This window comes from Polyodon spathula, chromosome 1, assembly GCF_017654505.1.
Source record: "Polyodon spathula isolate WHYD16114869_AA chromosome 1, ASM1765450v1, whole genome shotgun sequence".
NCBI classification, from domain to species: Eukaryota; Metazoa; Chordata; class Actinopteri; order Acipenseriformes; family Polyodontidae; genus Polyodon; species Polyodon spathula.
In genome coordinates, this window is record NC_054534.1 from 16,605,623 (window position 1) to 16,632,741 (window position 27,119).

Consider the following 27,119-nt stretch of genomic DNA (forward strand, 5'->3'; position numbering starts at 1 on the left):
AAGGGTTCAAAACCACTAACATGTCCAGGTTTTGTTTTTTAACATAAGGCGTCCCTTAGGGACAACCAACGAGACTTTAAACAGGATGTAGCTTCAGTGATTAATCTAAAGCCTCCATACAAAATGTAACTGAAGGGCATGGTGTAAGGGGAATGGTATCTATGGTGGAACAGTTAGCGCACATGAAATAAAACGGATACGTGAAAAAGATCTATATCATCATATGGCCAAAACACTGTGGCAGTGACATTTTTACTTGACAACCCCTGGTCATGGAACTTGACAGAAGGAATCTAAGAAAATAGCTGTGTACCAACTGTCAGTATACTGTCTACATCACTGATATGGACAGAGGTTACATGAGACAGTGCAATGTTTAATGACAGTAGCAGTGAAGGATTGACATGTACATGCTCCCCACACGGGGATGTTTAAAAAGTGAACTGATTGAAACAAATACCTAGAGCAGTAGGCGTACAGAGACAGGATCAACTGTACATGTATTTCACGCATCTTTGTGACTAATGTCCTTGAACAAAATACTATTGGTTTCTCTTAATGAACCATAGCTGCTGCTCAGATGCCTACTGGCATGAAAACTGAGCAATCTTTCCATAAGTTGAAGGGGAATGTTTTAAAAATGTTGAGGTGAGATAACCCTGCTATAAACGAAGGAAACTGCCTTGTCTGACAAAGGAAAAGTTAACAGACTAATGTAAACTTGTAAACAGGCAATTTTTCAGGAAACATTATGCCACAGCTGCCTTTGTGGACTGGAGAGTGAGCACACCTTGTAAATTCCATCGTATCGATTGCCCTCTTCGGGAGCATACTTGCTGATGCGGCGCCCCTTGGAGCTCCGGACCACGCGGACAGGCTTGCCAGCCCGCCAGTTCCTGGACTCCGCTCCGTCCTTGTCATTCAGAGGTGCATCACAATTGAGTGCCAGCGCCCTGAAACAAGCACAGTTGTTTAACTGTCTGTTTTATTTCTTGCTCAGTGCTGTACATCCCAAGGAGGAGTGTCTACAGTGTCTTTTTTCAGCCTACGACTGGCTTAAAAAGTTACACTTCTGGGAAACTTGTCTACAACTATTTTCTGAAGCTTTGTACCTGAAACTTAACCAGGCAACCTGTCTTTAAGGCCGGTTCTATGGAGGGCTTCTTCAAATCTTCAAATTATCACTTTTATTTTGTGGTTATTCATTTTACTGCCAGTATTCAATTACTTCACATTCCTGGTGCCTTGTTGTTTCCTTATTGTCTGACAACCTTTCCTCAGTATCTGAATCTAAACTAGAAATTTGTGAACAGAAACACAGCATCCCCCATGTAACAGTACAGTGCACCCACTCACTGTGCGATCTTTGAACGGGAGCTACAGTCTCAGAGACATGAGCAATTCATTTAATGGCAGGTAAAATAACAATCCATACACTTAAAGAGAAATGTACCTGTTCATGTGGGTCAGTGTTTGGTCAAAGGAATGCTCCCCAATGCGTTTGTTACCAGAGAGATCTCGACCTCCACTCCCAGTGTAGGTAAATTCATCTCCCCTGTCCTAACAGAAATATAGGGAACATTCTTGTTAAAGAAATACATACGAGAATCCTAATGCTGATGGAATAAAATAATACAAAGTCTATTGTTTTGCTCTTTCTGAAGGCCTTCAAGACACAACATATTGTTCACCCTGTTTAATCATTAAACGCTTCTGATGGTTCTGTCAAGAATCTGTACAACAACATAGGAAACAAGTATGTTTTTAACAGATATATCCCTCACCACAACTGTAAATACAAATCATGTGAGTGTCATGACAAAGTAGATACGACCTGTACACGTATAAACAGGTTCCACCATACATCCCTGGGTTATGGAACTAATAACTTGTGCAAAAGAATGTTCTCTATTTACAGTAACTCTGGATAACCGATTTTGGGGTTCTTAAACTGAATACCTCACAATGTCGGTTTTATTTAAAATGTGCTTGTGCACAGATAAGAAGTCAAACTATAATTAGCCATCAGAGATAAGAACAAACAGCAAAAAAAAACACAAGTCTCTGGCGAGCCTGGATAAGACACCCACCACTTCATCTTCAAACCCTCCAGCCAACACTAGTGAATAGGATCCGTCATTACTGCGGCCATGGATTCCTCCCACGTGCGGTCTGTGGACTCCCACTTCACTCACCTGACAGAAAGGAAGGACAATTGTGAAACCCAGCACAAACAAAGCCAACAACAGGAACTGAATATATAAACCTTATTTTACTCTAAACATAATTTGAAAAAGTTACAGCTTTGTGGAAGTGAGGATGGTATAAAGGATCTGACTACAAACAGGCATGTTGTGTGCGGACAGGGCCATGTGAACTTCCACACATGGCTCTGTAGCTTCTCCTCTGGACTAATCTCAAACATCCCCTAACAGAAACCAACACTGTTCCAAACGCTTCCAAACTGTATTGTGGTATAGTGCCTCTAGAGGTCAAAGAGGGAATGCCTATTTTACTGATACTGTACTCCCGTAGAGATGCACATAATACTGGGGTTATTGCCTATTTCTGAAAATGTTATGATTTACAAATACATGTTCAATCTTTTCAGAAATTGCATGCTTTTTATGTCACAGAGGTTGTGGTCTAATGGGTAAAATAAAACAAAATCAGAGTGGCCAAGGTATGTAAGACTAAGTAAGACATAGACTGCTTCATGTGCTAAGATGTCTTAAGGTTTCCTTTGGGAAACACAGCTCAGCTCTGTAATTAAATAAAACTGAGTTTGGTATGCATAATGTTAACAAAATAAAGTTTTATTCTGGTCCACACTTCACCCGTAACCTGAATAATGAAATATTTCTGACATCACAATCAAAAATGTTTTAATCAAGTAAAATCTCTACTTATTCTATTGTATAAGAATTGAATAAACTTGCCTGCACTCTGAACTTCCATGTTGTTCCGACTGGGATGCCAGGGATAGGTCCATAGTGGTTAGAAGGTACAATTGTGCATTCCTTCGTACGGCCCACGCAGGCCATTCCCTACAACACAAACCAGCAGGGCAGTCATGCAATCCTGGCTCACTCAGAGCACAGAGTGTTATGATACCTTTTTCACTGGAGATAAGTGATCATGACATCTGAAAAGTGAGAATCTACAGTGTATGTTTGGTATTCTACTTTGGTCAAAGCATATCCCAAAAATTGGAAAATTATTATTATTATTTATTTATTTGGCAGACGCCTTTAATCATGGCAACTCACAGGTGCTACAGGGCATTAAAAGGTTACAACATAACAGATAATAAAAAAGGAGTCAAAAATGGGAGACTTGATTTACCCGATTTAGATTTCCATTTAAAAAACTGGAACTACAGACATCAGAAAACAATTCAGTTTGCCCAGCTTTTATCCCTTGCCAGTATAAAATGAGTTATAATTAAAGTCTGCATAGGCAAAAGGAATAATCAATCCGTTATCTAGGGTTGAAAACAGAAGATATATAAATCACGTTATTCTTTCTAAAAAAGTTTTTTCTTCAACAGTCTTAACAGATTATAGTAGTGTGTGCTAGGACTTTAGTGTCTAGAATCAATCAATCAATAAATAAATAAATAAATCTACCAAATAATTTTCACCCTGTCACCAAACCATTCCCCATTTGCTTCAGTTGTTTACAGTTTTCTCTTTGGTTCTGGATGAATGAGTCCAAATTACACAGAACTATCATGAACTCAAGTACAACAAAGACTATATGCAACTGATAAAAACTGAAGTACAATAATAACCATCAGCTGTGATTTTAAGCGGACATGGGCAGTTTCTAAAGAACAGAGAGCTTTTAGATCATCTCAGCAACTGACTTGTTTTCTGCTGGAACAGCAGCCCAACATCTGTCAGCTATTCTGCTTTGAAAAACAAGCATACAAAAGCAAATGTCTAGTCATATTGGAGTAGGCAAACCACCAGATTATGGGCTTCTGAAACAAACTAAATACACCTTTTGCAAAGAAAAAGTCAGTTCACATTGCAGCAAGATACTATCAACTAAACAATTTTTTAAATAAAAAAAATAAAAAAATCAATGACCCCCATAAAGATTTGGAATTGTATTTTCATGTACTGTTTAAGGCTTTAAAGACTTAATCGGAGGTACCACACTATTACAGCCACCATTTAAGTCATCAAATCAAACCTCTATTAAATGACTTCACTAACATGACAAGTTTAATTCACCAGCTGCACTATAATGCATCGGCAGCTCATTTACGCATTTGATTTAGAAATAAATAAATAAATAAATAAATAAATAAATAATAAAAAGTTTGATCCAAACTCTGTTTTAAAAGCATTTACCACTGCTCTGTTTCTGTTCAATGAAGTTAGTCCCTCACATTCCCAAAACTGATTGTGTCACTTACCTGTACTGTGTGGTGACTTTATGATGTGCATTGTCTGTGTGGCGATTCTATGGTGTTCATTGTCTACTGTGTGTTGATTCTATGATGTGCATTGTCTACTGTGTGTTGATTCTATGATGTGCATTGTCTATTGCGGCTGATCTTACTCATTTCACTGGAGCGAGATTAACCAATAGCAGTTTAGAGGAAAACAAGCTAAATGTCTGAACGCCCTTATCCGTGATAAACAAGAAAGCAAAAGGAAGAAATGATTTCTAATTTGAGGGTAGTCCTGAATAGCTGTAACACAAGTCAGAGTACCCTACACATCTCTACTCACCTTGCCCCAGTCTCGCTGGCTTTCAGTGTGCGCAGACGGCATCTTGGCCTTCTTTTTACTCTGCTTTAATTTCTCTCCTGCTTTCACAACCTCACTGGTGTCATTTTTGCAAGTGGGGCAGTACCTAAAAATGATAACATCAGTTATATGTGTAAGTAAGTTCAAGTGTGATAGGGAGAACAGCTTGATAACAGCTGCTCAGCAAATACAGTGCTTTTGATATCTGACAAAAAAGCAAACAAATAAACTATTGAACAGTGAATTTGTGAAAGGCCCTTATATTGTAAAGTGTTATACATGTAGAGGACATTATAGCATTTGACCCTGGATACATTGCCTAGCTTTAAAAAACACAAATACCCACAGTAGCAAACTATATATCAGACTTACTCTATCTAGATTATTATTATTTATTATTATTATTATTATTATTATTATTATTATTATTATTATTATTATTATTATTATCCCAAAGGTTAGGACCGTACAAACTCCAAACTAATCCAGTAAGAAATCAGTTTGCAACTCAGTCAAGAGGGTATCAATGGCACATTCAACACAGTGAATCTTGCTGGGTTAAAGCGAGGAAGCGACAGCGAGTGGGAGAAGTACAGGCGTGGAAAAGTACAGAGCAGTTTCGAAGCAGAAAGGAGAAATTGCATCTTGAATTGCTTTAATCAGAAAACAGAGGACATTGAGCTGCTCCTGTGTTTCCCCAAAGTCAAACAGCCGCGTGTGTTTTTCTGATAACAAACAAGCTGAAACTCGGAGCAGCTGCTTCAAATTCAGCGCCGTTTTGAGACACGGGCGAGGGGAGGAGCCAACAGCACAGCAGAACAACGCAGTTAAACGAGGCAGTCTTCCCAGCAACAGCGAGTGGAAGCGACAGCGAGTGGGAGAAGTACAGGCGTGGAAAAGTACAGAGCAGTTTCGAAGCACTTTGAAAGCAGGTTGACGGCTGCAGAAGAAACTAAACTTCAAAAAAAAAAACCTCAGCATGGTCTTCAAGCCAGTAATCTGTGACACCTGCTTGATGTGGGAAATCCGAGAAAACCCAGCGGAGCTAAACCAAGCGTGCCTAAAGTGCCGCGCGATCCAGGATTTGCATAAACTAGTAAGTAGGCTAGAAATGGAGCTGGAAGAAGTGAGACAGCAACAGGATCTTGAGGAACTGGCACACCCACAATTCATGGAAGTCTGCATCACCCCTAACAGACTGAAAGCCACCAGGGAGATAGAAGGTCAGAACAGCTGGGTTCAGGTAGGCAGAAGCAGGGAAAAAAAGAAACTTCGTCAAACACAACCACCAGAAATCAAAACAACCAACAGATTTGAGTCACTTCAGAATTTTGATGAGCAGAACCAACAACAAGAGAATGAAAGGAACAACATCCAGGACCCTATTGACAGTGGTGACCAGACAGCAAAAAGAAGGGAGGTCATGATTGTTGGGGACTCCATATTGAGAAACACAGCAAGTTCAATTCGCAGTTTGGACCCCCTTACTACAACAGTGTGCTGCCTTCCGGGAGCCTCGGTCAAGCACATCACTGAAAACGTGGACAGGCTCCTAGAACGAACAGGAGACGACCCGGTAGTAGTCGTCCACATCGGTACAAACAACATTGGAAGAGACAGACCAAAATCCCTGCAAAACAAATTCAGAGAGCTAGGAAGGAAATTAAAAGAGAAAACCAAAACTGTGGTATTTTCTGGTATACTACCCGCACCTTGCAAAGGACCATATGGACAGCTGGAAATAATTAATCAAAACGAATGGCTGAAGACGTGGTGCACACGGGAAGGCTTCACCTATCTTGATCATTGGACCACATTCTACAACGAGGACTATCTGTATAGACGGGATGGACTGCATTTAAATAACAAGGGAACTAGTCTACTCGGAGAAAAGATCCTCGAGCAGGTTCGGAAGCATTTAAACTAGAAAGGAAGGGGGGAGAAATCAACAAAAAAACAGAAGGGAGACCGCATCAAAACAAGAACAACAACTCAGGTAAGACAACCATTAAATGTATTTATCTAAATGCTAGAAGTATCAGAAACAAAATTCTAGAACTTGAAGCTACTGCACTAACAGGTAACTATGATGTGATAGGTGTTACAGAAACGTGGTTATCTGAGAGTGATGGGGACGAATATAATATTTGTGGGTATACACTGTATAGGAAAGACAGGCAGGACAGAAGAGGAGGAGGGGTAGCGCTATACATAAGAAACAGTCTTGAAGCCCAGGTGTTAAACCTGGACAAAGAAAATAAAACCGAATCAATATGGGTCAGAATAACAGACAAAAATTCAAAAGGCATAATAATAGGAGCATGCTATAGACCGCCAGATTCAGACGGTGAGCACAATAATCTGTTATACAATGACATTAGAAATGTGTGTAGCAAAGGAGAAGCCATACTAATGGGGGATTTCAACTTCCCCCAAATAAAATGGGAAAACCCGGTGGGTAGCGCGAAGGATGAAATAGAAATGGTGGAAATGACAAATGACTGCTTCCTAACACAATTTGTGAAGGCACCCACTAGAGGGGAGGCATGCCTTGATTTAGTCTTTTCAAATAACGAAGATAGAATAACTAAAACAGAGGTCAGAGAACCACTGGCAAACTCAGACCACAACATGGTCTCATTTGAAGTGTTTTTTAAATCCCCAAAAGTAAAGACTAAAGCTAAGGTTTACAATTTTAGAAAAGCAAACTATGAAGGTATGAAACAGAGACTAACAGAAGTAGATTGGAGTAAAATAGAGAAAACACCCACAGAAGAAGGATGGTTGTTCTTCAAAAATGTAGTACTAGAGGCACAAAACAATTATATCCCTAAAGTAGACAAATCTAAATGTAAAACTAAATTGCCAAAATGGTTTAATAGATCAATTAAAAAAAATATTCAGCGAAAAAAGGCACTTTACAGAGCATTAAAAAAGGACCAAAAAGAAAGTACGCAGAAAGAGTACACAGAACTGCAAACGCAAGTCAAAAAGGAAGTTAGAAAGGCCAAGAGAGAAATAGAAATGAACATTGCTAAGGGAGCTAAAACCAATTCCAAAATGTTTTTCCAATATTACAACAGCAAGAGAACATTCAAAGAGGAGATTAAATGTTTAAGAGATACAAATGGCAAAATCGTAGATGAAGAAAAAAAAATAGCAAATATGTTAAATGATTACTTTTCACAAGTTTTTACAAAGGAAGATACTGACAACATGCCCCACATGTCATCCAGTTCCTATCCAGTTTTAAATAACTTTAGCATAACTGAGGCAGAAGTGTTAAAGGGACTAGGAGCTCTTAAAATAAACAAATCCCCTGGGCCGGATGAGATCCTCCCAATAGTACTCAAAGAAATGAAAGAAGTTATTTACAAACCGCTAACCAAGATCATGCAGCAGTCTCTTGACACAGGGGTGGTACCGACAGACTGGAAAATTGCAAACGTAATACCGATCCACAAAAAGGGAAACAAAACTGAACCAGGTAACTACAGACCAGTAAGCCTGACTTCTATTATATGCAAACTTATGGAAACTATAATAAGATCCAAAATGGAAAATTACCTATATGGTAACAGGGTACTGGGAGACAGTCAACATGGTTTTAGGAAAGGGAGATCGTGCCTAACTAACTTGCTTGATTTTTTTTGAGGATGCAACATCGATAATGGATAATTGCAAAGCATATGACATGGTTTATTTAGATTTCCAGAAAGCTTTTGACAAAGTCCCGCACAAAAGATTAATTCTCAAACTGAACGCAGTTGGGATTCAAGGAAACACATGTACATGGATTAGGGAGTGGTTAACATGTAGAAAACAGAAAGTACTGATTAGAGGAAAAACCTCAGAATGGAGTGTGGTAACCAGCGGTGTACCACAGGGATCAGTATTAGGTCCTCTGCTATTCCTAATCTACATTAATGATTTAGATTCTGGTATAGTAAGCAAACTTGTTAAATTTGCAGACGACACAAAAGTAGGAGGAGTGGCAAACACTGTTGCAGCAGCAAAGGTCATTCAAAATGATCTAGACAAGATTCAGAACTGGGCAGACACATGGCAAATGACATTTAATAGAGAAAAGTGTAAGGTACTGCACGCAGGAAATAAAAATGTACATTATAAATATCATATGGGAGATATTGAAATTGGAGAAGGAATCTATGAAAAAGACCTAGGAGTTTTTGTTGACTCAGAAATGTCTTCATCTAGACAATGTGGGGAAGCTATAAAAAAGGCTAACAAGATGCTCGGATACATTGTGAAAAGTGTTGAATTTAAATCAAGGGAAGTAATGTTAAAACTGTACAATGCACTAGTAAGACCTCATCTTGAATATTGTGTTCAGTTCTGGTCACCTCGCTATAAAAAAGATATTGCTGCTCTAGAAAGAGTGCAAAGAAGAGCGACCAGAATTATTCCGGGCTTAAAAGGCATGTCATATGCAGACAGGCTAAAAGAATTGAATCTGTTCAGTCTTGAACAAAGAAGACTACGTGGCGACCTAATTCAAGCATTCAAAATTCTAAAAGGTATTGACAGTGTCGACCCAAGGGACTTTTTCAGCCTGAAAAAAGAAACAAGGACCAGGGGTCACAAATGGAGTTTAGAAAAAGGGGCATTCAGAACAGAAAATAGGAGACACTTTTTTACACAGAGAATTGTGAGGTTCTGGAATCAACTCCCCAGTAATGTTGTTGAAGCTGACACCCTGGGATCCTTCAAGAAGCTGCTTGATGAGATTTTGGGATCAATAAGCTACTAACAACCAAACGAGCAAGATGGGCCGAATGGCCTCCTCTCGTTTGTAAACTTTCTTATGTTCTTATGTTCTTAAAGGTTCTGCGTCGCCATTTCGAACCGATTTAAATATGTCACAGTTTAGTGTCTCTAGGATTTCATATGTTTCCATACTATATACCTGAGAACAGCATTACTGCTTGAATGTAAGCCTTCCATGAAGTGCAAGGTGCACTGCATGTCTGGATTTGCAACAAGAGTTTGCAAAGGTAAAAAAACAAATACAGTGAAGTGTGATTGATCTGACACCAAATTCACTGACCTTTTATGGTTGCTTAAGATAGATAGCTGTTTATTCAAGGTACCGGTTCTCTCATTGACTTGTACTGGGTTTTAACAGCTGGATTTTTATGGTACAGAATCCACCTGGACTGCACCAACCACGTAGGGGTAATCTTGGGACAGTGACAGGTGGCTGATGCAATCCAGGCTGATTTCCCAGTTCTGTAACAAATGCTGTGGCTGTGAAATGTTGTTAAAATAACCTCACCAATAACCTCATAACATCTGACCAATGGAAAGTTTAGACTTTAGATTCCAATAATAGATCTACCAAAATATAAGAATATTCATTGGGTCTTTGGGTTTATCTGATTTACTGCATGGAGTACAATATAATAGCATTATAAAAAGGGCGAGCACTTTACATTTACATGGGTTTAACAATGATGATGACATGGTAATTTCAAAATACCAGGCTGATAAACTCTAAAATTTAAACCACATACAGCTAAATGGCCACAGCCAAGCACAGTTCGGAATATAGCGCTAACAATGTTCACAATTAATGTTGCATTTCTTTCTTCTCTATTAATGTTGCAGTTCATTTTTACACTAAAATAAAATGTGTTGGTGTTTAGCTCTTCACTATACCTCTCCTGTTCCTCAATAACTTAATTAAATCTGTATCTAATAAAGGAGAACAAGAACAACCACATAAAACAGTATACTTGCTCTCCTGAGCCACTGTGCATTGCTGTCGTTTCCATGGCATTCTCTTGGCACAGTCTCTTCCTTACAGTAGTGTTTCTCATAACAAGATAAAGCGTCTCTTTCTGGTCACATGAGGTTCTGTTTTGGGAAGTTGTAAAGTGGCAGCAAATCTACTTAACTGTCAAGTTTAAAATACAGCTTTAAAAGGAAACTGCAATCATTTCAAAGTATGAAAATAATTCCTTTGCTAGAATTGTCGGTACGGGAGACCATGTTTTGGGAGGAAAACCTCACCTTACTGTCCTAAAGCTATGTTTTATCACTGCTTTGAAGGTTTTTCTCTAATGTTATATCAATAACGTTTTTTAATGCTTCATGGTTGTAAAATGCCTGAACACACTTTTAAACAGAATCATGTAAAGTTGCCACATTGAGCATGGCACAGCAGGAGAGGTAGTGTTCTATTTAGCTTGGCAGTGACAATGTAAACTCTCGTCCTCCAGTTGTAATTTGTTCTAATATTTACCAGTCCTCGTCCTCGGGGATCCTGCTGAGCGGTGGATTGAGACAGTAGATGTGAAAAGCCATGTTGCACTCATCGCACAGCAGCTGCATGTGGGCGTCCTGCTTCCCGCCACACACGCAGCAGGAGCAGAACCGGCACTCCGAGTCAGGGTCCGCCTTGCAGTGCTTGCACTCCGGCCCGCTTTTCCCTGCGCGAAAAACAAAGGAAAACATGTTGTGTACCCCCCTCAGCAAGAGGCCTTGGTAGCTTATAGTAACTGATCAAACAGATACATTAAGTCATGGTTTGCCTCTACTGACATTCAATTATAGATACAAGCATAGTTCCATTTTTGAAATTTTACTCCATTTAATTAAAAACATGATGAGTAAAAGCCCCACTTTTTTTTTTTTTTTTTTTTAAATATAAGCTCTGGCCCACAAAACATTGGAGACAAAACACAGAAACCATTTTGGAAAATCTTGTCATGCAAGTAAAGATTTTTGGCAAACACATTACATGAATTATTTAACTATGACAGTGGCCTGATTTTTGCTGCATACATTACCCATCCTCTGAATGGCACTACGAAAACATATAAGGGCTTAAAAAAATATCGAGGTGTTGCAGCTTTTAAAAGAATCAACTAAATGAGCTAAAGATTGATTTTTTTTTTTTCTGTTGCATCATTTATTACTGAAATCTACAGCTGCAGAACACCATCCAAACTGATTTCAATAATGTGAAACTAAATGTGTATAACTTGTGCTGAGAATTATAAAGCCTACAATGGTCATTAGGAATTTCTATGATAAGGCGGTGTTTTGCTTCTAGAGTACTGCACAAAACAGGCAGAGCAAAATGACAGCCATCAAATTAGATAACACATTTACTTACAATTGTCAATGATCAATCAATCGTATATTTTACCAACTTGAGTAGAAACAGATTAAGCTTAACGATAGTGGTTTCCGTTAATTCCTTCACATTTAAAACGGTTTGAGTTCACTCCCTAACAAGCTGGTATACAAAGGTAGAATTCTCAAAGAACCCCCTGCCAACGATATTCTGATCAGCAGACTCTTGATTGCATGACTTACCCTGCACTTAATGCAGTAGTGAATTTATTAGGCCACTGGAACCCTGAATAATCTTTTTAAGCAACAGGACCCGAAGAAGAGTTACCGTCTGTTTAAGGCACGCCTCCCATGCAGCTTAATATCCACAGCGGTTGGGATGTTTTATAATAAAGCTGCTAAAAGTAATTAATCTGCAACCAAATATTCAATTTGTTATTGCTCTTGTGGTTACCTTATTATATTTCTTTGAAATTCAAATTAATTGTAACTGTATTTGCTTAGATCAAAATAGACAGACTGAGCAAACTCAATAGGGCACAGAGGAAACAGCCTTTAGCCTACATTATTTTAAAGACAGCACTCAGAGATTCGTTTTGTAACAGTTTCCCCATATACTGTTAAGCAGTCTTAACTCTGAAAGTAACTTGCAATTATCAGCGATTACAAACCTGCCCATCACTGCTTCTGAACATAAGCCCCATATCAGTTTCCTGAACACTAACTATTGAAGTTCTTATTACTTTGTAACACTCTGAAGGCATACGTTTAAACTGCCCGTCTGCAGAAGTCAGTGGAGGTGCCCCTGGTTTCTCTATCTTGTAGATCTCCTCCAAAAAGATGAGCTTGCAGTCATTAATCACATCCTCTGGGCCCCTGCAAACATACAAGACAGCTGCTGAAATATTTCAATGATAGGCACAATATCTGGATCATTGCTGTAGAAATATGTATTCATTCACTCACTCAATCATTCTTACAGGGTGGCCAATACACCCAGGGTCCCTAAAAACATTCAAAGAATCTTTGCGTGACTTAAACAAGCATAATACTCGTTAGTATCTCTGATCATGTGATTGCATTATCCTGCTAAAATTGCAGAAAAAAATATAAATTCTTTACTTGGAGCCAATTATTAAATCATTTTTCATATAATATTTAAAACAGTCTTTAAAAATAACCAATTTGAACTAATGTATGTGGTAAGTGTAAAGCCCAGTTTGACAAGTGCTGGTCTATTTATGGAAAGTGGGAGAGAAAAGGTTTGCAAACCAAGAGAAACAGACTTCCCCTTTAATATAAAATACTTCCCACTCTGCATCTGTTTTCTGTGCATTTTCAGTAATAACTAAATAAGCATTCATTCATTATTTCCTTTATACTAAACATCCCAACATGGGATCTTACAATGGGAAGTTAGTATAATATGAAATGTGAAATCTGTAAGAAACAAACATTTCAAAAGAAAATAAAAACAGTACTTCATAATTACTGGAATGCTAAGCGTTTTCCTTTTCTTAATGGAGTTAGTATTTTAATGCTTGATTTTCTGGAAAGCCTGCACATATTAAACACAACATGAATTGAATATGTGCTTATAATTAAATGAATCAGTTTAGAATAAATTACTTCTCACAGGTATGAAGCATGAACTTTAAAATCATTTAAAATAAAAAATAAAAAATGTTTTTGTTTGATTGAAAATAGGGTTGTGCCAAAACTCGTATTTTCTGATTAATTAACTTTGAAAAATGTGAAGCTGTTCGTTATTAATCCGTTATTAATTAAATGGAATCAAAAGTTTTAATTACTCAATAAAAAAAACAATGCAGTCCCTCAGTTTCCCTAGTTTACATAATTATTGAGTACTAATCTATAACAATCTGGCAGTGTTATTTAATATAAAACCTGGCGTGATAAACTTAACTCATTTACATTTTATAAGCGATTATTTATCTTCCCTTATCCTTTTTATATGAAACTACAATTTTTTCACTTTATTTTGTTTTTTTTTTTTTTTTTTTTTTTTTTTTTTAGAAATGCGGCATCTCTGCAGTGGATTGTGGGATTAAGGTCCTGGGCAAGCATTTACCTCTGATTAAACTCAACAAAAAATTACATATCCCAGTTTCCACAGTGGTAGCTCGAGTCAGGTTTAATGAAAGGTCACGTTTATGTGATGAATTAGTTGTTTTTGCAAGTTTGTTTTCCAATCAGCTTTTAAAACACTCAATGTGGAACTTAATTGCCATTGATTGGTACTTGGTTGTAAAGGTGAGGGAAGGACAGCTTTTCTTGTTCTGAAATCAACACATTAATAAATAGGTGTGTTTTGATTTATTGAATACCTGCCGACAAATACTTTTTTAAAGGCAATTACTCGGAAACTGAATATCAGCACATCCCTTAATTAAAATCTGAGCAGGACTAAGTTTATCAGGATGACTTGAAACGCACCATTGTATGTACAGTAAAGTCTACAAGGCTGCAGCTGCGGGACGCATCAACAGCTTTATTGTAGACAAGTCTTTACCTTACGATACACGGCAGGTTATTTTGGTTGTATTTTGTCTTGCTTGTTTTGGAACGGAGGCTTACCTACTGTGCTTTTTTCTGGGAGCAGGTCAGTCTGCCTTTAAACAAGCAAGGACATTTGCTCTGCTGTTTTGATGGTATGAAATGATCACTTGAGTTTCATGAGCTTACTTTAATAGGTGATCCTTTCATTCTTAACATTAATTTACATTGGATTAAAATGAATCGGTACATCTTAAGCTTTAGTTTATAACAAATAAATGAACAAGAAATGTGGGTAGGTGAGACAGTTTCTCACATTATAGAATGGGACGAGTCCATGTGCAATTGCATTACCCCCTTTCCTTTCTCCAAATATCTTTTTTTCTTTCTTAAGTCACATTTTTACATAGTAAAAGACTTGCAAAGCTTCATTTCTGATTAACCTCTAACCTAAAGCACTCTAACCTAGCCTACTGTAATCTGATGACAGTTACAAGATGGTCAATGCTAGATATATTTAAAAACTGTAAGCATAATACAAATAGATAGAAAACCAGAGTATCTTTTTATTTTAATAAAGTACTAAATTACTATATTAAATTAGCTGTGTATGTAGCGGTAACATTTAAAGTAAACCACTAGGTGGAGCATGTGAGTTATCATTTTAATGCTACAAATAAAAAAAGACACATTCATTTTTTAGTTTATTTTGTATATTTCCAGGTATGTAAAACCTGTATATAACATATCTGAATGTATCTGTGTTCAACATTTTTGATGTAATTATGCTTTTACAAATAATTCGTAATGGAAATAAATAAACTGAAACCTGTGTTAGAAATAGCATGTCGTTATTGCAGTGAAATGTTACATTATTATTTTACACATATTTAACAAAGAGGATATTGTCAAACAAAGTTACTTGTATCCCCCATAAGCTCAGGTGAACATGAAATGAAGCCACTCCCCAAACTTCTGTCTGGTATCTCAGGTGTAAACACTAAGAGCAAAACATGGCGCCAAAATCACTTCACAAGGATTTGGTGTGAGAGTGCCCATTTGCACCCGTTAGAGCCTGTTAATCAGGCGTTAACGATCTTTGCCCTAGTGTTAGTGCCTTGACCTGTGATCAAAATCGGTCCACTAGGGCCTGTGAGGAAGTATTTTTCACATAAACACTGGGAGTGTTAATCTGCTGTACACTGAAGACCATCTTCATGATCAGGCCTCACTCACATATAACCTGGGCTAACAGCAGTTACAAGGAAGCACCTTTTCCGATTGTTTTAAATCAGAGTTTTAAAAAGCAACAGAAAGGTCATCTGCCCAAAATAACCCAAGCACTGCATTCTTGACAAAGTGGCAAGCAAGTATTGGGTATAAACCTGCATCTCTGCAGTTAATTAAACAGGACATACACCACGGAATTCTATCACTGAATAAAACGCCCAAGCACCCACAGTGTGCAGCCTTGTCCGCGGCACAACCAGCTGGGCACTACTAGCAGACCGCACTCCGCTGCGGCACATAATGACAGCATGTCCTTAAAATAGATTGGACTAAGGCCATGTAAGGTTTTAAAAGTTTTACTGGCAACCAATGAAGAGATGCTAAGACTGGGGATATGTGATCATGCTTTCTTGTTCTCGTCAAAACCCATGCTGCACTATTTTGCATGTACTGCAGCCTATGGAATTAGTTCTGAAGAGACACCAGAAAGCAGAGCATTACAATAGTGCAACCTCGATGAAATAAAGGCATGTATTAGTTTCTTGACATCAGACACAGATAAAGATGACCTAAGGCGAGCAATGTTTCATAAATGAAAGGACATTTGCAGATGTTCTTAAATTGAGCCTCAAAGGAAAGGGTAGAATCAAGCCTAGGTTAGTAACTGCAGAGGTTGGACTAATCTCACGCCCATCAAGAATCAATTTAAAATTACCAGCTGTGCTAACCTGATGGGGAGAACCCTATAACATAACCTCTGTTTTATTACAATTTAATTGCAAAATGTATTTGCTGCATCAAAAGTTTTTATATCAGCTATTTACTGAGTACAGAAACAGCCAAAGAAACATCAGGTTTAGTCTGTAGATAAATCAGTGTGTCATCAGCATAGCAATGACAACGAATGCCATGGCATCTCACTATTTGACCAAGTGGAAGCATGCAAATATTTCCACAGTGCTGCATTGCTCAGAGGAGTTCTTGTTGGGCACTACACGAGTAATCGTTTCCACCCGCAGTAAGTCTGATGGTGTTGTGTGTGCTCAAAATGAGAAATAAATGCAACACCAATGAGTCAGGAGCTGCACCTCCAGCCCAGACAATGATGTATTTTCCATATGAAGCCCTGTGCTTTCAATCAACCTGCACAGAGAAGACTTCAGAAACATTTTTTGATCTTAAATGTAGGGAGGGGAGGAGTACTATTGGATCAGCATGTTAAATAAAGCATGGGGGAATAGTTCCTTGTGCATTTCTTTCTGATAAATGTCCCTTTGCATTACAAAATCTCTGCCAATATATTCTTTACAAACTGCTCCACTGAAAATATATTTATTTTCTCATCACTGGCTCACTGCACATCTTCAGCTGAAAGAATCCATCAGTGCAGAGACATTTGATTGCTGGATGGATACTGTTAATCTAAACACGTACAACGGAAAGGTTTTTTAAAAAAGTAATCATTTTATTTGGTTTTTAGTTCTAATCTTTCTGTTGCTCATCACATAATTTATTTAAAAAAAAAAAAGTTTAACTCAACAAAGTTCATAGCCACAAGCTTAGCTGCAAAAGACTTTAGTTCAGTCTCACACAAGGGCTTTTTGTATCATCAATGTGAGACTGAAGGCTAGAGAGTGAGACTAATTTGGTTATTAGTATTGAATGTTAAACTCTCTTATAATTGTTGATTCATATTAATGTTCCCTTTGTGGTTAAATATACAAAATATACATTCTTACCTTTAGCAGTCCAAAAGCAATACATCATCTCTTTAAACCACAGTTGCATGATGCGTGTGTATGGACTATTGATGGCAGAGCGGATAGAAGTTAGTGAACTGAGGTAGGGGTTTCAGTAAACTGTTTATTATATAGCCACATACTACTTCCCACAGTGAAAATCCAGGGAATAGTAGGGAAGAGCATAATAATGCAAGTACTCTTTGAAAAATAATAAGTGAGATAGATTTAGTAAGCGATTATCTCAGCCACACGTTCTCTGTGAGATGTTAGGCAGAGTAGACTCATGGCCCTCAAAGCAGAGGCTCCTTAAGATGAGGATATCATCCAACTCCACCACTAAAAAAGACAAATGCATTTTCTACTCTCATTCTTAGTAATAATTCATGTAGTTTTTCTGCTTTTAATACATTATTTAATAGAACAATAAAGCAGTTATAATCTTTCATGGACTGCCCGGTTATAAGGACCATGTGAATGTGGCTTCACTGTTTCATTAATTGACAGCATACAGACCACGTTCATGTATTATGAACAAAACAAAATGGTCACTGTTTAGAAACATCCAAGCAGAATTTAAAGCTTTAGAATGAAAGATTTAATGACCTGAGTCTGATTATTAACCTTTTTCCTTCAACTGCTTTTCATGTCTCTATATACTAACACATTCAATGTCTCTCGCCCGGAGAATCCCCACCTTGTAGTTATTTTAGTAACTCCATGGTGTTGATGCAGCAGATGGCAAGCAAGTTACTTTAATGCAAATTGGGTATCAAATATCCAACAATTTACACATCTCTGAAGACTGTATCTCTTAATTGTTTGGAGCAATGCAATTAAGACAGACTTGTCAGTATCCACGACTAGCAACCATAATGTTTTATAGTCTGCCCCAGTGTAGCAATGAAAAGTGGTCACTATGTGCCTTACATTTCTAATAAATAATAGTCAAAGTGGTGTGTGTAATTAACAAAAAACAGATCTGGAACACTTGAAAAAAAACCCTGCCTTTTCTGGTCATTTCGGCTGCTGTTCTGTTGTTGTTGGGTAATTGTAATCAGAATTAAACGTATATACCTTTAAAATACATAAAACACATCTCAGAAGTCATTGTTAACTATATTGTCATCTGTTACAACTGTACTTTTTTGTAACCAAACAGAATTAAGTTGTTTCTGAAACTGAAGACATAACTCCAGACAAAAGTTACGATAAACTCTACAGAAGCCACTATTTCTGCCAGTCTGAAATGTCATTATTTTCTCTGTTCTGAACTGTAATTTTTTTTGGTTTTAAAATGTAAAATCGCTCATTTACCATGGCAGCGAAAATGTTAAAGTAAATGTGCGACATAACCCTAGATAATGGGTTTAAGTGCTCAGCTCGCCAAGACTTTGAATACTACTTGCTGTATTTCTGGACAAGCTGTAATCGGTCTCAAAGAAAAGATCAATTAATGGCTTTGAATGTCTAGTGACTATGAACCATTGTCACCCTAGCTGAACATGTAGGCACTGTAGCAGGACACTAGCTAACAAACCAGATCAGTTCATATTCAGTGTGTGATGACATTAGATTAGGATGTGCTGCCAGTGGCTACGGCAATTAGGACTACTAACTGGTATAGACTCTGGGGACCGGATGCCAAACAAACATCAGACTCAGTGCATCTTGTTTGCATCTCAATTGTCAGCAAGGAAGCTCACACAGTTCTAGAAGCTGAGATTAATAAATATTTAACAGTAGAAGCTCAGAGTTACAAACACCAAACTTACAAACTGACCGGTAAACCGAACCCCCCCTCGATTACTCGACCAACAAATGTATCCAGACAGAAGTGGGGCAGATTTCAAAGCAAGTACTGGCAATTTTACTAGGAACATTTAAGTTTTTTTTTTTTTTTTTTTTTTTTTTTCACCCAAGCCAAATGGGTCTGAATGACTGAGCAAGCTGCACATATGTACTTTGTTTTGTTTAAATTAAAAACAAGCATTACATTAACCAAGGTTTATCTGTGCATTTAAATCTGTGTTTTTGCTACAGATGCAATTTAAATAATAGGGTTAATTTAGCATTTTCCCATGGCAATATGAGTATTGCATTACTGTGCTGTATCCTTGTATTTTCCAGGTTATGGCTGTTACACATTTATTAAAGCCATTGAAAACTAATTTTGAAAAACTTTCAAGGATGTGATGTCAAACGGAAACACAATAAGAACTGGAAACCAAATACCATGAATGATACGTGGGTAAGAAAATTATTTAATGTACCCTATTTTTTCAAAGGTTAAAAAAATGCACAAAAGGTTAAAATTGTTATATTTAGGGGTCTTATTTATATATTTTTTTAAATTCATAATTATGTTCAGGAAATATAGGTTAGAAACTGTGTTGACTTGTTTTGTTTCTCTCTGAAAATGGGTCTTGGATTTTGCACTTGGACCCTAAGTAATTTAGTATTTTGGTGACTGAGATAATGCACAAAATTGTATTAGAGTCCTTGGAACACTGTCTGCTTTTGCAGCTCATATTTTATAAGTATATTAAGTTCTAACAAGGAATGTTAGCCACAGAACCAAAGACAATTTCTTACCCTAAAAGGATTTTCACTCTGACTTCCTTATTTGTTCTCGAGATCTCTTTCAAAGAGGTGATTTCTGCATCGAACCAGAAGCCTCGCTCTTCTGGAACCTCAATGTTGTAGTTCACCATGACCATCTGGCCAACCCGAAGGTGATCCCATTTTAACAGGGTTCGTGCACGGGCCCGAACGTCATCAGCACACATTTCAACAACACCATTTTCAGGATAGCTGAAAAAAAAAAAAAAAAGAAGGGAGACATTAGATGTATTAAAGAGTATAAGCCCCAAACAACAGCCATATTAGCCTTTTTCCTGTATAAAATTAAACACTTGCTTGTTTAGTTGAGAGATGGTTCTAACGTCATACTAATTAGAAATGGATGTTTTTATCATATTGAAAGCAAAAAGTCCCATGAAGCCCCCAATATGGCACCCATCATAGGTCAAAGGTCAAAGTGAATGGTTTTGCCCACAGTTTCGTCTACACTGAGAATTTGCCAGTTTAAATGATTTATTAGATATCTGTAGACGTAGGAGTGTCGTCAGGTTGACAAACTCATAGGGAGATGCTTAAAGGGGTAGTCTCATTGGGGTTTTGTAAGATTAATTATAAAAGTATGATCGCAAATAAAATATCTGATATGCATGCTTGCATTTACTTGTTATAGCTATGCAAATGGTCAAGACTGTTGTGCTGCTAGTTCACAGTTGGACAGCTGCACGTTGTACTCAAAATGACATTTCAGTGTGATAGTAATCAGGAATCCAGTTTGTCTAATATCCTTCTCTCTAATTGGGCTGGTGGACTTTCACGGTTTGAGATTTTGATTGAGTTAAGCACATATTTTGTGATGGACTCGACCGCACTAGTTTAATTTCTTGTACACATGGCAGCGAGCAAGGACACATTAGGAGGAGTACATGCGTTTACACAAACTGAAAACGTGAGGGGTGTGGCAAGATAGAATAAATACAGTCAAATCAGGAGAGTGGAATTCAGTTAAGATAAATACAATTTGAAATGAGACTTCCCCTTTAGTTAGCAAAAAGATGTTGGTCCAACAGAACTGGTGAAGTTGAACCATGGTTGTTTTGACACTGTTGGATTAATGTTATTGGGCCAATGTCATTCCAATGAGAAAAATAATGTTCGTCCATAGTTGCAGCCTTAGTTGGCCCAATATTGGGTCAATAGTTGGCCCAATATATCCAATATAAGGCTGCCTGGGATTGACACTAAATTCAGGTATATCAGTGTTTCTCAACCACAAAAAACAAGTGAAAATGACTGCAAAAAAAATGCACTATTAAAACCAAAGCACTGTGATTTTGCAATTTACAAAACAGCTCTCCAAAAATAGTTACTGTTTTTTCTCAGTCCATGCCAAAGTAATTTATCAGTTGAATATTTTTTTTTGCACCAAAAGTACGTGTTAGCCTGAGACAGAAATGGAGTTTAAAAAAAAAAAAGCACACACACATACAAACTGCTTGTGAAAGTTGCTGATGCTGTGAAAAAAAAAAAAAAAAATGGTGTCAGATTTTTAACAGTACAGTAATTATATCCCTTGATTTCTGTTTTATGTGAACTTAGGAGACAGCTGGCATGTAAAAGGTGAAACTGTATTCCTAGATGCAGTCTCCTGTCTTTTCTAGCACCTGGTATCTATGAGCAATGGTCTGTTCTGTCCTTCTAATTTACTGTTTTAGACACATAATAAAATGTGCATTTACCAGTTCCCAACTGCACCACTCAACTGGTAAATGACACCCATTAGATGTCCATCGGTAAATAGAGGGTATTGTCTCTTACAGAATCAGATATAATGGATTTTACTGTATCACACAAACAGCCATACAGCCTTGAGTGTTATGCTTATAAAACGGGCTATGAATGACTAAAGGTGGCTAAACAATACGTATGATATGCAAATAGGGTGATTGGATCAAACCTGCCCAGATAGTGTGAGATTTGCACAAGTGGGAAAAAAGCACCTGGTTTTTGAATTTATATTGAAAATGACAGCTCAGCTATACTGTACACAATAAAAACTGAAGGCTGTATGGAAACTTACTAAACTGCTTTTGAGTCAAGTAAAAATATAAAAGGTAGTGTATTAAGATTAATTTAGTGCTATTTTATTACAAACCTCCTACATAAGTTCACCATCAAGATTCTACAGTGCACCCCCTCTTCTAAGGTCTTGTTGGCAAGTATATTTCCAAAGACTTATTTGAAATGTGTTACATGCAAACGTATAATTTCCATTTTGTGTGCAGAAAACACTGAGAAGTTCTAACAGGAAATAAAAGGGCACATATTGTTATTTGTTCATCTGTCTGAATGTCAGAGACTATCGTGTATTGCAGAGTCCTCATTTAAACATGATGGTATTTTCAACTTTGGTGTTGACCCACTAATTAAAGTCATGTTTTTGCTTTTGGACCCTTTTTTAAAAATCATAAATTGTAAAAAAAGACTACTACTCTATAGTTGGCAGCGTGCGGAATACAAAAAAATAAAAATAATACATTTTTTTATGGTGTACAATAAACCAACTTTATCTTACAAAATACAGTATTCATTCCAAGCTAAAATGATAATTTCTGGACTGTAGAATATTACCAAGACCGTGTTGCCACGTTGCTATAGAAAAGTTTCAGAGCAAGGTACATTAACTGCGTGACCACTCCCAGCTAAAGAAATTTGTGTTGAACATTTGTGATGCAGAAATACCCTGTCACACAAACACACACACATATATATAAGTACCAGTCAAAAGCTTGAGTACAGTTGCTGGAAACTAGGTTTTTTTTTTCATAAAATTGACAATGTTTTACGTCGTATACGTTTCTGTAAATACTTGAAAATGAAAACACGTTACAATATACAAAACATGAGGAGTATCAAAACAATGTTCAAGAAAATTGTCCCTAAATCTTAGATTCCTCAAAATTGCCACCCTTTGCCTTAATAACAGCCTCACAAACACGAGGCATTCAGTTAACAAGTTTCAGTTTTCCCAGCTCTTCTGCAGCAATTCCCAGAGATGTAGGGCACTTGTGGGTGACTTTGCTTTGACTCTTCTGTCCAGTTTGTCCCATACAAGTTCTATGGGATTGAGGTCTGCAGATTGGGCAGGCCAGGTCATTACATTCAGTTGTCCTTCACTTTCCTTCTTCGCCAAATAGTTCTTGCACAACTTTGAGGTGTGTTTCGGGTCATTATCTTCCAGAAGAATGAAGGACTGCCCAACTAGCCGTATTCCTGATAGAATGGCATGCCTCTGAAGTATGCTATGATAGCCATGCTGGTTGAGCTTGCCATGCACTTGGTAAAGATCACCAACTCTGTCACCAGCAAAGCAACCCCAGGCCATGGCACTGCCTCCTCCATGCTTGACAGTGCGAACCACACATGCAGAACTCATGCTCTCACCATCTCTGCATCTTACAAATACTCGGCGGTTGGACCCAAATATTTCAAATATTGACTTCCACTCCTCAAAACGTCCAGTTTATGTGTTTTTTGGCCCAGGCAAGTCTCTTCCTCTTATTTTGCGCTCTTAACAATGGTTTCTTTGCAGCAATTCTTCCAGTTAGAACAGCTTCATGCAATCTCCTCTGAACAGTTGAAGTTGAAACATCTGTACTTCTAGTAGCATTTAGCTGAGCTTGTATTTCAGGGGCAGTTAATCACCGGTTTCACAGACTTGTGACTCGAATGAACTTGTTCTCCGATTCTGAGGTCACCCTTGGCTTGCCTGACCTTGTACGGCCCTCATGACTGCCAGTTTCTTCAAATCGTTTGATGGTCTTGGCCACAGCATTACAAACACTTGCAAAGTTCTTGTGATTTGTCTTAAATATTGACCTTCATTTCTTAAGTAATTACAGACTGTCTTTTTTCTTTGCTTAACTGAGTGTATTTTGCCATTTTCTGCTCCCTTGCTTTCAGGAATGACAAACTTGTGCCTATGCTATCTATATTTATAGTAATCATGGACCCTCACCTGCGAATAATTGGTGACAAAAGGTTAATTATGTAACATGCTAGTTAACTCAGAGAACATCTAACAAAGACATTTTTATACTTAGGCCAGTGTTCTAAAACCGTGTTTTACACATTTCAGACTTTTAACTGACTTGGGCTTCAGATTGAAACCCCTTGCTTTGGGTGACCATTTCACTGAAATTGACAAGATTTACATTTTCATTTATGATTATCAGCTTATACAAGTACATGTATCATATAATAAAATATTAAATGTTTATAGACAAGTTTATTCAGTTAAAAGCATAATCATGAAAAACCTGGTTTCAAGCAGGTGTACTCAAACTTTTGACTGGTACTGTATGTATGTATATATATATATATATATATATATATATATATATATATATATATATATATACACACACACACACACACACACACACTGCAGTGGATTTTATTTTTATTCTGAGGTCAGTTTCATTTTCTATAATTTTCAGAAGACAATTGTACCTGTCTAGCCAAGCATAGTTCCACCTGTTTCAATAGGCAAAACAAATGAATGCACAACCAGCACATGATAAGATGCATTGCTTCGTAACATCAACCTCCATCGGTGCTGCCATTAGCTGTGATCTGCTGTGCATCACACAATAAAACACAGCCATTTTTCATCTGCTAGCAATCAAGACTGCCTCGCCCAGTCTTTCATTTACTAGAGTGATAAACAAGACCCCTCGCTATTGTTGAACGTGGAACCCTGGAACCCACACATACGTTACATGCACACAAACAGATCACCACCTCCATATAGAATATATTCTGAAGATACATATAGCAATGTAAGTGTGAGGTATAAGACCTCCATATAGCCCAGATTCTGATACTCTGAATAATGTACTTCTTTACTTTTCTATTTAAAAAGGGGGTACAGCACTTCAAATTGAGGTGGTTTTATTGTCCCTTTTAAAATGTTACCTAAACCAAACAGTGTTCTAAATAAGATTTTAAAGCTATGTATTCTCCTCCTCTTGTACGCCATTTTAAGTGCACAAGCCTAATTGGAGACTCAATACCAATCACAGCTTAATCCCACGGCACTTGAAAAGCTTCTTTGGGCTTATGCTGCTGGCAGTGCAGCCCATTTCCTCTGCAGAAGCCAGTCGGGAACAAGGGAAGCAAGTTCCAAACTCTGGTTCCACTTTTTCCAAGTCATACAGTATTGGCCCACCCTGAATGCTGGCCATTGGTCCGAGCCAGTGCATTCCATTCAAACGGGCAGTTTTGTTTCGAGAGAATACAGGGGAAGAAATGTCCCTAAACAAAAACAAAATCAAAAACATATACAATTGTGCTTTTGGCATTGTGTGGTTTCTCACATAATCATATGCAGCTGTTTTCATTAGCATTTGATTACACCAGACATCCTGCAAAAATTAAATACAAAAGGTTGTGTCAACCTCCATTAAATACACTGTTCAAAACAAGAACCTAATTGCAAAAGTGGTATTTTGCATTGAAGAATGAGAATACTGAAATGGTTCCTCTTCTACCCAGTGAAAAACAGTATCTTTAAATTTTCCTTGGAGGGACTATTGAGACCACCTGAAAATTGTATTTCTGAGATGAGGCCACCTTACCCCCACCCCCTCCTCTCAGTTTAAATACAGCTGCAGTTTGTCCCAGCATCTCAATGCTCAACTGAAGAAAGACCCTATTTCTAACCAAGCCATTTGTTTCCTCTTTCTTCTTCAAATTTAAAATCTGCTGAGTGACTTGCCAGCCCAAAAAAAGCAAAAATGAACCAATCCTCCCTCGCTAAACAAACAAATCACAACCTGAAAGAATGATCCAACTACCTAATTTCATTTTGAATTTAAACCAGAAAAAGGAACCCTAAAAATGTGGGATTACAAAAGGAACCCAATTTCAAACCCTGAACTTTATGGACATTTTAAAGAATTAATAACTGGCAAGCCGGAATACTCCCGTCTCAGTTACCATGGAAACCTCTCTGATTCCAAGGAAAGGAAGATTCCAAATTCCTCCCCTAGCCGCAGGCAAAATGTGGGCATGCTTAAATTGTGATTTAGGACTAAAGCATTAACTATTCCTTGTCCAAGGCACCACTTTTATGCTGCCCCGCTGTTCAACAATGAATCCTTATTTTCAAAAGGATTTTCAAACCTGTGGTTCACACAGATATTTTTTTGATTCAAAGCTAGGGTTGTTACAAAAAGTAGGCAACAAATATATGCCGAGATGTTTTGAGAAAACACTTTGCACCACCCACTGGAGAAATGAGCTGGTTGGGTCATGGTCTCTCGCAATTACTAGGCTATCTCAGTTTTTAATGCTGTAAACAATTTTGAATTGGGGCTGGGCATGGGTGGTTGTTGGTCCACATTAGGAAAAAAAAAAAAAAAAAAAAATCCAAAATGCAACAGTAGTTTGAATTCCTGACATTGCCAAAATACCCCTTTGCAGTCATTTAGACAAAATCTTCTCTGAGCATTCTTTCTAATGTCTGTTTGAAATAACGTTCGTCTCAAGCCTCTTTGTAGTACTACAGTACCTAAAAGATTGAACACAAGCAATAAGAGCTGATGGAATTATCTCCACCTTTGAGCTTCTAAGTAAGGGGGCACCTGAGGGTTCAGTCCATGGACTAATCTTCTTTACCCTCTGTGAAAATGACCTGGGATCTGATATGGGTAATATTGATGCACATTTATATGCTGATGATACTGTTTTGCATGCCACAGGCTACTCCTTACAGGCACTACGAGGGATTTGCAGGCTGTATTTAATGAAAAGTACATTTTTATAAATATCTAGGCATATGGATTAATGAGCATCTTACTTTTAATTGCCTTATTAATACACTGGATTTAAAATTAGGACCAATTAGGTTTTCTTTTTAGGAACAAGAATGCCTTTTCACTGTCTAACAGGTTCAAGTTAGTGACTGTTTTAGATTATGGCGAATATATTTATAAGGTTTGCTTGTAACCAGTATCTACATAAGTTAGATGTGCTGTATAATTCATGCTGTAGATTTGCTCCAGTGTTTCCCTCCGACACATCACGGTCATGTGTATATGAAGGTAGGCTGGCTCTCACCTAAGAACCAGATTTCTTTTTCATTAGTACTGTTTTGTGTTTAAGGTTTGAAATCTCCTTATTTGGC

At 37.6% G+C, this 27,119-nt stretch overlaps 1 protein-coding gene across 1 annotated transcript in view; it reads right to left on the minus strand.

Moving 5' to 3' along the window:
* The window catches only part of LOC121314835 (E3 ubiquitin-protein ligase UHRF2-like), an 80,589-nt gene that overhangs the window by 8,720 nt on the left and 44,750 nt on the right, over positions 1-27,119 (minus strand). Inside the window, exons 4-11 of the mRNA XM_041248545.1 lie at positions 19,946-20,164; positions 12,631-12,740; positions 11,029-11,215; positions 4,746-4,869; positions 2,940-3,047; positions 2,091-2,195; positions 1,454-1,560; positions 791-953 (exon numbers count right to left, since the gene is read on the minus strand). Of these exons, the coding sequence (XP_041104479.1) occupies positions 791-953; positions 1,454-1,560; positions 2,091-2,195; positions 2,940-3,047; positions 4,746-4,869; positions 11,029-11,215; positions 12,631-12,740; positions 19,946-20,164 (1,123 nt within the window). The remainder of the gene's footprint in view (positions 1-790; positions 954-1,453; positions 1,561-2,090; positions 2,196-2,939; positions 3,048-4,745; positions 4,870-11,028; positions 11,216-12,630; positions 12,741-19,945; positions 20,165-27,119) is intronic.